The sequence below is a fragment of the Castor canadensis genome, chromosome 17 (genome assembly GCF_047511655.1).
Source record: "Castor canadensis chromosome 17, mCasCan1.hap1v2, whole genome shotgun sequence".
Classification (NCBI taxonomy): domain Eukaryota; kingdom Metazoa; phylum Chordata; class Mammalia; order Rodentia; family Castoridae; genus Castor; species Castor canadensis.
The window spans coordinates 2,290,491-2,302,688 of record NC_133402.1 but is presented as its reverse complement, the minus strand read 5'-3'; the positions used below and the strand labels follow the sequence as shown (position 1 = coordinate 2,302,688).

At 53.2% G+C, this 12,198-nt stretch overlaps 1 protein-coding gene and 1 long non-coding RNA gene across 3 annotated transcripts; one reads left to right on the top strand and one right to left on the bottom strand.

Moving 5' to 3' along the window:
* Window positions 1–4,474: 4,474 nt before the first annotated feature.
* LOC109698678 (serine protease 22) lies at window positions 4,475–11,263 on the bottom strand. Of its 2 annotated transcripts, none has more exons than XM_074058985.1 (6): window positions 10,529–11,263; window positions 8,045–8,071; window positions 7,479–7,641; window positions 6,972–7,249; window positions 5,540–5,697; window positions 4,475–4,925 (listed from the first exon to the last, which is right to left on the bottom strand). In XM_074058985.1, exons 1-6 carry the CDS (start codon window positions 10,602–10,604, stop codon window positions 4,677–4,679), a joined length of 951 nt encoding a protein of 316 aa, XP_073915086.1. In that variant the 5' UTR covers window positions 10,605–11,263; the 3' UTR covers window positions 4,475–4,676. The 2 variants fall into 2 exon arrangements, with proteins under 2 accessions (XP_073915086.1, XP_073915085.1); XM_074058984.1 differs by lacking the exon at window positions 10,529–11,263 and adding an exon at window positions 8,682–8,821.
* LOC141418455 (uncharacterized) lies at window positions 4,688–11,365 on the top strand. Its single transcript, XR_012443073.1, has 3 exons — window positions 4,688–4,794; window positions 8,370–9,596; window positions 11,241–11,365. It is a non-coding gene; the product is annotated as an uncharacterized lncRNA (long non-coding RNA).
* Window positions 11,366–12,198: the final 833 nt, after the last annotated feature.

Genomic DNA, 12,198 nt, shown 5'->3' with positions numbered 1-12,198 from the left:
TCGTGGGCCTAAGATGGCTACTGAAGTTTAGGCATTGCATCTGCAGCCAATACTGAAAGCCTTCTTTCAGGTAAGGTAAGAAAGGATGATACCAGGAAAAAAGAAAACCTCCGGAAGAAGCCATCCATCTCAATGGCCAGTACTTAGTTCCATCGCACATGTGACATTGTGACCACGGGAGAGACTGGGGAAATGAACATTTAGCTCTTGGTGTCTGAGGTGGAGGAAGCAGAAGAGAGGGACTAGAAGAGGTGTTGGCTTACCGACACCAAGGGAAGTCTCGAGGTTATACAGGTGCTTTGTTTGCAGAAGTGGCTTTGAACTCAGGCCACTTGAGCCACGCCTCCAGTCTTTCTGTTTTAGCTATTTTCTCACATGTGTCTGCGCTGGACCTCAATTTCCTATTTATGATTTCACTGCGCCTAGTTTGCATTTTGTTGCGGTGGCTTTTGTTTGTTTTGTTTTTGTTTTGAGACCAAATTCACAATCCTCCTGCCTCAGCCTCCCGAGTGCTGGGATTACAGATGTGCAGTACCACACCCTGCTAAACAAGCATCTTCAAACCCTTATCCTGGTTCAGAGAGGAGCATGGCTGGGAGGTCCTGGGCAGAGGGAAGGTCCCCTCAAGGGTTAATGATTGAAGGAAGGATTGAGGAAGGAGTGGGTGAGGGAGGAGCAGCTCAGCCTCACAGCCTACAGCCATCAGTTCATCTGTAAGACATTTGTCACCAAGGCCAGATGGTTCCCACCCGCCCCTAGGGAGGTGAGCTGAGCTCCACAAGGGCTGCAGTAGTTCGAAGGTGAGTCAGTTGAAGATGCTCAGGAGTCCTGGATGGGCAGGTTGAGCCCAGGGGCCCAATTCCCATGGGTTACCTCTTGAGACAGCCCAGCAGAGTCAGGGTCTTGATCTGCAGCTCTCATAAGGGAAGGGACAGTCCCTCTTGGGGGTCAGGCACCAGCTCTCAGTTTCATATCTCAGGCCGTGGGCTTCCAAGAGCCCCTCAGGCTCAGGGGCCACCCGGAGGCTGATATCCCAACCAAGAGCTAGTCCCTCCTTCCCCAAGTGTCCTGCCATGATGAATAATTTCTCTGCCTGGCACAGTTCTGGGCATTGATTTCTCAGGGGCTTCTGTAAAGACCTCCGCCCCCATTAGAGGGAGTGACAGGGGTGAGGAGACAGACAGACCTGAGGACACTGAGGCTTAGATGGAGGTGAGAAGGAAGAGAAACAGGACAGAAGGAGGGAAACAAAAGAGAAGAAAATGAGCGTGCGATTTGGGGCAGACTGGAGGCAAGGCTGGGGTGATTTTCTGGCAGAAGCTCCTGGGCAGAGGAGGGGGATGGAGAGGAGTAGGGGAATAAGAGGAGGGGTTCTGGGAATAGAAAGAGCAGGGCAGGAAGGGGTAAAGGGGACCAGCAAGCTAGGGCTGAGGGGTGAAGGCAAGACAGGAGGGTAAGAGGACAGTCACAGATAAGGAGGGCACTAGATCACAAGGTGAGGAGCCATGAGGATACGGCCAGGGCTGTGCCAGGACCTGCTGTGTGGCCTGGACACCTGAGTCACTCATCACTCCCAGCTGCTTCCCTAATGAGCAGGAGGCCAGGTTTTGTTGTTTGTTTTTAAACGAAAATAACCCCTGAAGCGTTTATTGTTTTCTGATAGTAATATAAAGATAATCAAAACAGTGGGGATGGAGCCAGGGCTATGACTCAGGGGCAGATTGCTTGGCCAGCATGCAAGGACCTGGGTTTCATCCCCAGTGCAGAAAAAACAAACAGGCCGGGTGTGATGGCTCATGTCTGTAATTCCAGTTACTCAGGAGGCAGCGATCAGGAGGATTTCAGTTGGAAGCCAGCCTGGGCAAATACTTAGCAAGTCCCCATTTCCACAAAACTTAGCAAGACCCCATGTCCTAGCCTGGACATGTCCGGGGTGTATAACCTCAGTTGTGCAGGAGCCACAGATAAGAAGGTGTCACCCTACGAGGCCGGGCTGGAGATAAACATAAGGCCCTACCTGAAAAATAACTAAAGGAAAAAAGGGCTGGGGCGTAGGCTTATGTGGTAAAGTACCTGCCTAGCAAGCCAGAGGCCTTGAGTTCAAACCCCAGGATTGCCAAAACCAAACAAAACAATGCAAATATTTTTGAACTGTCCTCCTAACAAAGGACACCTCATGAACACACACAATCTGCATTATTTTTATCATTCCTAGTTGGGGACATTGAGTAGCAGAGTAAGAACATCTCTCTTTTCTTTTTTTTCTTTTTCGGGAATTTTTTTTTTTCATGTAGCTCTTTTTTTTTTTTCATTTTTCTTTTATTATTCATATGTGCATACAAGGCTTGGGTCATTTCTCCCCCCTGCCCCCACCCCCTCCCTTACCACCCACTCCACCCCCTCCCGCTCCCCCCCTCAATACCCAGCAGAAACTATTTTGCCCTTATTTCTAATTTTGTTGTAGAGAGAGTATAAGCAATAATAGGAAGGAACAAGGGTTTTTGCTGGTTGAGATAAGGATAGCTATACAGGGCATTGACTCACATTGATTTCCTGTGCGTGGGTGTTACCTTCTAGGTTAATTCTTCTTGATCTAACCTTTTCTCTAGTTCCTGGTCCCCTTCTCCTATTGGCCTCAGTTGCTTTTAAGGTATCTGCTTTAGTTTCTCTGCGTTAAGGGCAACAAATGCTAGCTAGTTTTTTAGGTGTCTTACCTATCCTCACCCCTCCCTTGTGTGCTCTCGCTTTTATCATGTGCTCAAAGTCCAAGGCCATTGTTGTGTTTGCCCTTGATCTAATGTCCACATATGAGGGAGAACATACGATTTTTGGTCTTTTGGGCCAGGCTAACCTCACTCAGAATGATGTTCTCCAATTCCATCCATTTACCAGCAAATGATAATATTTTGTTCTTCTTCATGGCTGCATAAAATTCCATTGTGTATAGATACCACATTTTCTTAATCCATTCGTCAGTGCTGGGGCATCTTGGCTGTTTCCATAACTTGGCTATTGTGAATAGTGCCGCAATAAACATGGATGTGCAGGTGCCTCTGGAGTAACAGTCTTTTGGGTATATCCCCAAGAGTGGTATTGCTGGATCAAATGGTAGATCGATGTCCAGCTTTTTAAGTAGCCTCCAAATTTTTTTCCAGAGTGGTTGTACTAGTCTACATTCCCACCAACAGTGTAAGAGGGTTCCTTTTTCCCCGCATCCTCGCCAACACCTGTTGCTGATGATGGCTATTCTAACAGGGGTGAGGTGGAATCTTAGTGTGGTTTTAATTTACATTTCCTTTATTGCTAGAGATGGTGAGCATTTTTTCATGTGTTTTCTGGCCATTTGAATTTCTTCTTTTGAGAAAGTTCTGTTTAGTTCACGTGCCCATTTCTTTATTGGTTCATTAGTTTTGGGAGAATTTAGTTTTTTAAGTTCCCTGTATATTCTGGTTATCAGTCCTTTGTCTGATGTGTAGCTGGCAAATATTTTCTCCCACTCTGTGGGTGTTCTCTTCAGTTTAGAGACCATTTCTTTTGATGAACAGAAGCTTTTTAGTTTTATGAGGAACATCTCTCTTTTCAATGTGTTGGACCTGGTTGTTTTCTGAACTTTGTTTTGAGTGAATCCCTGTTGTATCAACTCCAAGCTTTACACACCCACCCAAACCACCACACAGCCCCAGGCAACAGCTGGCAGGCAGTCACCATCCCCATCCCCGGTCCTGCACAGGGACAGGGACTCAGCTGGGTTCCAGAGGTAGTGGCCTGACTGCAGAGCTTGAGAGGAGCTGGAGCACTAGCCTGGGTCCCTGAGCAGGCAGGAAGCCAGAGATCCCCTCAAAGCTGGGAACGTGATGTCACCCCGCATCTCCTTGGGAGCAGGTGAGGTGACTGAGTGGTGGTGCTGCAGAGCCTAGAGCCATGCTCACTGCCTCATTGCTTTGCTCCTTCCTCGAGAGGGAGGGATTCATAGAATCAGCGGTGAGTCACTGCGTGAGTCAGCTCCTGGCAGGGAGCAGCTGTGGTTGCAGATCCAAGCATGGAGGCTTTGATGGGACACCACCTGGTTGACCTCCCAAGTCCCATCCCAGGTTGGCAGAGGGGTGACGGAGCCTGGAGGAGAGGTAACGCCCCCTTCTCGTAGGGGTGAGCTTCTCTTGCCCAGCCCTGCTTTGAAAATCCCCAGGCTGGCGGGGGTCCCAGCCCTGCATGTCTGTGCTTGGAACCTGGACCTCCAGGCCACAACCTCCTGCCTCCTCTCCACCAGACCATCGCCTAAGAGAGGATTTGGGGAGGGAGGGCGAGCCCGAGCGTGCAAAGGCCAGAGGGTCAGGATGTCGAACCCTAGGCGGAAAGCATGCATCGGCTTGAACCTCAGGCCAAGAGGCAACCTGACACCTGCCTCTCCCCATTTTAGGCCCAGCTGGCCCTTTGTTTCAATGTCCCAATACAATGGAGAAAATGGGAACTGGAGAATAAATAATTTATTGAAATTGGAAGAATAAATATATGGGCAGGATTACAAATTACTGTAAAAACCATTAACACACATGTACATGAAGGTGCCCTGGCCCAGGGGGCGGAGCCTGCTGTCGTGGGCGTGGAGTGGGCGTGGAGTGGGCGTGGCATCTCATCCCACACTGGCCGCCGACGCCCCCTAGAGGCGGAAGACGTATTTACAACCGAGGAAGCCACGAGCGGTCGCTGCTCTCTGCACCCCTTCCGCGCACTGCGACCCCACTGCCCCGCGAGCGTCCACGGAGCTGCACCTCTTGCACGATCCTCTGAACCCAGGTGCGGTGGGAGAGGAGGCTGGTGTAGACACCCGGCCGGTTGCGCTGCGCGCAGCCCTCGCCCCAGCTGATGATGCCCGCTAGGACCCAGGAGCTTTCGACCTTGCACATCAGGGGGCCCCCGGAGTCGCCCTTTAGAAAAGAGAGAACATTAGGGATCCACAGAGGCAGGCGGTGGGCAGAGCCCAGGACCACAAATCATGGTGGGAAGGGGGCACCCCGGGCTCGGATGTCTTTGCCCGAGGCAGCAGCACCCCTGGAAGGACCCACCTTCTGGGCACTGTAGGCAGAAGTAGTTTGCACATCCTAACACAGCCCCGTGGAGCAGGGGATGTGGTCATTTGTTTTACACAAATGAAAAAAAAAAAAAGTGATGTTCAGAAGAAAGAAATGACTTTTCCCAGCTGGCATCTTCTGCAGCAGGTAAGCACTGCAGCCAGGCCTTATGCTGGCCAAACCTGGGGGCTTGGCATTACATGCAATCACCGGTGAGACTGGAGTTGGCCCTGGCGACAGGGTTCCTGGACCATGGGGATCCCCCTCAGAATGCCAGCTCCCAGAGTGAGGTGCTTGGTGCACAGCTGATGTGTGAACAAGGAAATGAATAGCTGAGCCAGGCCCAGGGGAGCTGTTTAGGGACTGGGAGAATGGATGGTGGTCACCAGCAATTCTGGGGAGGAGGCTTAAGAAGAGATGATGGATATTTCAGGCCTAACAGTCAAGGTGGGTAGAGGGTGGATGCTCACCAGACAGGCGTCTCGCTCCCCTTCCAGGTAGCCAGCACACAGCATGTCCTCTGTGATGGCTTGCTGACCCACTGCCCGCCAGTACAGGTGGCTGCAGGTTTCTGAGTCGATGATGGGTACCTTCAACTTCTGCAAGGTCTGAGGGTGGTGCAGGGGCACTGGGAAAGGATAAGAGAGGAGAGGGTCAGATCCAGGCTCTTCTACTCACCTCCTCAAGGGGCAGGTTTTCTCCGTTCCCATAGCAGCGTTTCTCAAAGCCCAATGAATCAGCTCTACTGAGTTCTTGCAAAATGCTTTTGGAAAACCCGAATTCTATGTTTTCACCTCTGGAGCCACTGAATTGGGACGTGGATGTGCAACCTGAGATCCTGTGTCTCCCATAAGCTGCCTGGCCTGGGTGTAGTGGTCCATACTTGTAACCACAGCACTTGAGAGGCACAGGCAAGAGGACTGCAAGTTTAATGCCAGGCTTGGCTACATGAGGAGACCCTAATTAATTAATTTAAAAATAAGCAACCTGATGGTTTATTAGCCCCCTTACAGAGGGCTAAACAAACAGTCTGGCGTTTCCTGTCTCTGCCACTACTTTGTGCAGCATGAGGACTGCAGAGTGCATTCAGTAAATGTCCTCTCAGTGCTAACATCAGGGCCTGAGGGAACCCCTCGCCCTGTCTAGGGTTGGTCTGCAGATCCCAGGGGGAGGCTGTCACCTCAGAGTCTGGGTGTGCCCCCCATGCCTGAGCAATTCTTCTAGACTCTGGTTAGGGTTCCGTTTTCCTTCCCGTTTGTCCGTATTTAGTCTCTGTCTCTCCCTCAGACTCTGCCTTCCAGGTCTTCCTTTTGTCCCTTTCATAGATTATTTCTGCCTGTGTTTCTTTTGTTTGGCTCAGTCTCTATTTGTCCATCCACCTGCCATTTGTCTTTCTCTTATTTCTCCTCTGTCTCTTACTTTATTTCATCCAGTTTGTGTTTCTAGATGGTGTTTTCTGAACCTCCAAACTTGGTTTGATAATTGTGTTTTTCAGGGAGAAGATAGCTTTCCTCCTCAGAATTTTGCCTGCAATTGTGGCATGCCGCCACTAGGGGGTGCCTGTTCTCATCTGGGAATTTCAGGGCTGATTTCACTTCATCCTGTCTGCATCCAGCTTGGCCTCACACATGCCTCCTCCCAGCCATTCATACGTCAATGAGTAGCTTTGCTGATCTAAACCTCGTCCAAAAACCCTCCTCCCTTTCAACTAGAAACTACCTAAAATTGCCTACCTAGGCTTCTGTGCCTTCACATCTCAGGACATGTCTGTCTGTCCTTGTCTCTGTCATGCTGCTTCTGGCTTTCTACCCTCTGTGGTTTGTGGTGTCTGTATCTCTCAGTGGCTACTACCATCTGTCCCCAGCCATCCCTAACCCGGCAGGGGATGGGAGGTTGCCTCACCTCCATCATGGATGCTTCCCCATCCTGCAATCCAGCATTCGGTGTTTGGAGGGAGGCGGACAGAAGAATCAGGAAGGCAGATGGGCAGGATCCTCTCAGAGAACAGGATGGGGGTTTTGAGGCGCACCAGGGCGATGTCTGCACTGGCCGCCTCCTTCCAGGAGTATGTGGGATGGGGTAGCACCCAGGCAACACCCACCTGCTTGGCCCCAGGGCCAGGGTTCTCCAGCTGCCAGGCCCCCAGCAGCACAGAGAACAGGGATAGCTTGTTCAGGTTGCTGGAAGGGAAGGGAAGAGAAGTGAGGGGGTCAACGAGGATGTGTCAGGGAGATGACACCTAGGGCCACAGAAAGGGTTCAAAGCCCCCCAAAAGACAAGACAGGCTTCCAGGCAGAATGAGGGTCTCTCCTGAGGGGCACCACAGTCAGACAGAGGCTGAGGTCATGGGGAGCCCAGAATCTGAGGGAGGAAGCCTGGAGAGCCAAGGACAGGCCTGGCCACACGTACCCCTTGAAGCAGTGCGCGGCAGTGACCACCCAGTGGCTGGTGAGCAGGGAGCCTGCGCAGTGGTGGGTGCCGTTCTTGCGAATGCTCACGACCCAAGGCCACTCGCCATCTGTGCTGTCCTGGCCGCCCACGACCCGGTTCAGCTGCTGGGGCACCCCACACTCTGGGGAGGAGGGTCAAGTTTTCCGTCATCTCCGCAGGCACAATTGTCTGCATACGTACCTACCACTGCCTCCAGGTCCTCAGCCTTCTCCTCGTGGCTGAGCCCTTGCTCTGCACCTGCCCCCTTTAGCTGTTTCTTCTGCTGGCCTGCCCTCTGCCCTGTCTTTAACCATGATCCCCCCACCCTTGGTTCCATTCTGGCTCCTCTCCCCTTCTGGCCCTTTCTTCTCCAGGTCCCGCTATCTTTTCTGCCCTCTGGCAAATGTCCCTTCCTCTCCACCTCCATCTCTCTCTGACCCCAGGCCCTGTTCTGACCTGCCCCACACAGACAGACACATAGACAGAGAAAACTCCTGCCCTTGGGGCTTCCCACCCTCCTCCTTCAGGGACTGGCTCACACTCACCAGGGGTCTTGGCAGCATTGAGGGTAACTGAGGGAAAGAGAGGCAGAAAGTCAGGACAGTGGCCAGGAGAGCCCTGTGCCTAGTGGCAAAGGGGAGCCCCCCACTCTTTCAACCAGGCTTGTTCCCGGGGCTCCCTCCAGGCCCCAGGCAGACATTTCCTGAAGCCCCAGTGGGTCAGACAAAACCTCCAGCCCTCATTATACAAAGGTGGCCTCAACCTCCCACCTGCTCTCCATCCTGTCCTTCAGACTCCCTCAGCTCCTCTCAAACACACCTCCTTTAGAGTCCTGGTTGACACTGCCCTGCCCTGTGACATCCTGCCCAGGAACAAGGAGCTGATCAAGATGCAAGCCATGGCAAGACGGGAGGAAAGATACAAGGAGGGGATAAGACAGGAGGAGATACGACGACGGTGAAGATGAATATCCGAGACACACCCCCTGAGCCCCTGCTGCATGCCGAGCTCTCATCTACATAGCTGCAGAGGAAACTGAGGCACCGAGTAACTAAACATGAGAGAGAGGGAAGAGAGAGATTTTCATGAGGTGCTGAGCTGGGGCAGGCAGCAGGGAGGGAGGTGACCCTGGGGTGGAAGAGGAGGGAGGACAGCAGGAGGAGCACAGGTCTCAGGACTCACCTGTAGAAGCCAGAAGCAGCAGGGATGTTAGGATCCCAAGACGGCCCCCACCCTGGGCTGAGGGAGGTCTGGAAACCACCATGGCCTATGGGTGTGGAGACCCAGCTAGGCGGCAGTCTCAAGGGACCCAAGGGCTGTACAGGTTGGGACAGGCAAGGCAGGTGGCTCCCTGCAGGTTGGCCCAGGTTTTATCCTGGGAGGCGGAATGCTGTTGGACCAGTCCCCCAGGGTGGCTGAGGTTGGGCCACCCAGGCTTTGGGTCAAGAAGGAGGTGGGGCTGTGGGGAGGAAGCAGCGGTTGCTGGGGCTGGGGGTGACTCTGAGTCCATGCTTCAGATGTGAGCCCAGGGCGTTGCCTCTGGAGGGGCAGGTGAACCCAGGCTGCTGGGCTGGGCTGTGGCCTTGACATCTGCTATCCAGGGGGCAGAGAAAGGCCTCCACAGCATTGAAGGGAGTCGAGGGTGGGGAGGGGCCTGGTTCTGGAGGACGTAAAGCTGAGGTCCAGGATCTTGGGGGGCCAGGGCCTTGTGATTGGGGGCTGGCCAGGGGGACTGAGGATCTGTAACGGCTCCTGCCTCTAGGGCCCTGGCTGCTGTGACTCAGCCCAGAGACCTGGCCCAGCCTGGGCCCTGGAATCCCGTTAACCCACTTCCCGGAAAGCTGTGACTCAGGCCCCAAGTGACAAGCCTGGTGGCCTGTTGGCTGTTTGGCCCAGCTGTCCCTGGGCCTTCCTTCTTGTTGTCTCTATTGGCAGGGCTCAGCCCTGCACTGGGAAGCCCAGACGACTCACTTCTCACCTGGACTTCCAGGAAGGGGAGGAGCCAGTGGCACCTGGGCTGGACCAACCCTGCTGCACAAGCCTGGAGATGTCTTCAACGGCCACCTGGCCACCCCCTCTTCCTGGGCCTCTAGCAAGGTACAAAGGGCCAGGTTGCTGGGCTGTGGGTCCCTCCGCCCATGGTGGCCACCTGGGGCTGGATGGGTCCTTGTGAATGTTCCCTGACTCAGTGTCACCCCCACCCCCAGCAAGAGCAGGCATCTCTCCATGACTTCATTTAAAGGTCTCAGTCCAAAAGAAAAATAAATAAATAAAAGTAAAGGTTTCAGTCCTTGCTCTGGGAAGAAAGAGGTTAACAAAAACGAACACAGCAGCTCAGAAGTGTTCAGAGTGCCATGCATCTCACACTGTTCTCAAACTTCCTCACCACCCATTCTGAAGGTGGGGAAACTGAGGTGGCACTGGGAGGGAGCTGAGGAGGTGAGTGGTAGATTTCAGCCAGATCCTGGAAACAGACTCTTGGTGTGACTACAGTCCTGTGCCAGAGGTCCGACTCTGGGAGTCCCAGCCACTCGCCCCATATACTGGTTAAAGAGATAAGTAGTAGCTGGGCACAGTGGCTCCTAACTGTAATCCCAGCTACACAGAAGGTGAAGGTTGGAAGAACTGCAGATCAAAGCCAACCCAGATCCCCATCCCAATCAACAGCTGCACCTACTGTCCCAACTATGCAGGAAGCATAAACAGGAGGATTTCAGTTCAGGCTGACCTGGGCAAAAACTCAGGACCCTATCCCAAAAATGGCTGAAGGTATGACTCAAGCAGTAGAGCACCTGCCCAGCAAGCACAAGGTCCTGAGTTCAAACCCCAGTACCATCAAAAAACTAAAGAGAGAGACAAGTAGTGGTGAGGGTAAGAAAGGAGACATATGAACACATGGGACCAGTGCATTTCAGCCATCTTCAGGTACAGGCATGAGTTTTAGGTTTAAATAGAGGAAGAACTGGGTCAGGGTGAGAGATAGACATAGTAAGCAGTCCTGGGAAATCTGTGGCCTAGCTGGTCATTACCTCGGTTCTGGTTCTGTGATGATTCTGGAGAAGTTGTGATCGCTGTCATCACTTGAAGGGACAACCTGGCCCACATGAGATGATCTCTCCTGCTCCGAGGCACAGCCTCCTCATCATAGGTAAGGGTCCTCACTTGGGGATTCTCTGCCCCGCAAGGCTCTGCTGTTCCTTGGAGGTAGTTTTAGTCCCTTATTGCAAAGGATCAGTCCTATCCTTCCTGGAACCCAAGGTGACTGCAGAAGAGAGACTCAGAGCAAGAGAGACAGAAGAAAATGGAGGCAGGGATGCCAGACTTTTCTCCTGCTTTTAGTCACCCTGGGCCAGAGTGAGGAGTCAGCGCTTCTCAGCAAAAGCAGTTACTGTTCTACTGGAGAAAGACATAGGGGCTCAGCCCTGTGGCCGGCTGTGATCGTTACTGCACAGAATCATAAGTGCTGGGGCAGGGGGCGGGGGGTCCTGACACCACTAGGGGTCAGCAAGTTCTGCCCAGAAGAGACCAAAGAACAAGTGTGGGGACAGGCATGGGCACATCACCGAGGGCAAAGGGGAGATGGAGACAGAGTCTCAGGAGAGAGAGCGTGGTGGCTGGTGGACGAGACCTGGAATCCCACCAAGGCCCCTCTGGACTGGCCACAGTTCCCCTGGGAGCTCCCTGCTCTTTGCCTCTGGGATGTCTAGAGACCCTGAGCTGCCCACTTTCTCTGTCCATTAGGGGTGAGGTGGCAGAAGGCCTGGCTGGCACATGAAGTCCCCTTTGTAGCTGGGTAAGACCTGCAACAGACCTATCCAGATACTACGGGCAGCAAATGAACTGCTGTTGTGCGCTTTGGTCGGGGGTAAGTTGCAAGCAAGATGTGGCAGAGCCCCTCTCCCACCCCACCCCACCTTACCCAGGGACATGCCAGGGTGGGGCCTCAGGATTGCCCATGGTGCATTCTCCCCCCTATGATTCTGGGTGTCACCCAGAATACCCACGTGAGCAGCCAAGATGAATCCAGCTTCTCTGGGCCCCTATAGCAGCAGAGAGATGCATGGGGAGCTCACCTGCCTGCCTCCCATCCCATCCCGTGACCACCTCTGCACCACTGCTCCTCTAACCCTCCCACCCGAAATTGAGGGGCTTGGCCTTTCCAGCTCACTCCACAAACACCTATCAGGCACCGGCTGTGTGCCAGGCCCTGTGCCGAGCACCAGGACACAGGGTGATGAATAAGACACAGGTCCTGTGCCCTAGAAGCCCACGTCTCCCTGAGTGTGGGAGGCACGGAGTAGTAATGACAGTGAAGTGTCTTGGGGTGGGCACTGACACACAGTGAGGCAATGGCATGGATCCTGGAGGGCCACTCTTGACACTTGGAGCCATGCTGTGACTCCTGGAGGGAAGGGACAGTGTGAGGAGAAGAGGTGTGAAGAGGGGCACCTCCCCCATTGGATTCCCAGGACCAAGTTTGATGCCAGCTACACACTGGGTCTCAATGGATGCTTGTTGAATGAATAAATGAGTGTGGAAGATGTAAATCCGGAGGTGTCTGAAAGCCAACAGCTCTAGCCTCTTTCCTACCTCCTGCCTATCCATCTCTTCTCCCAGTGCCAGCTTTTTTTTTTTTTTTGGGTGGTACTGGAGTTTGAACTTAGGGCTTCACTATGCCATCTTCTTATGCCTTTCCAAA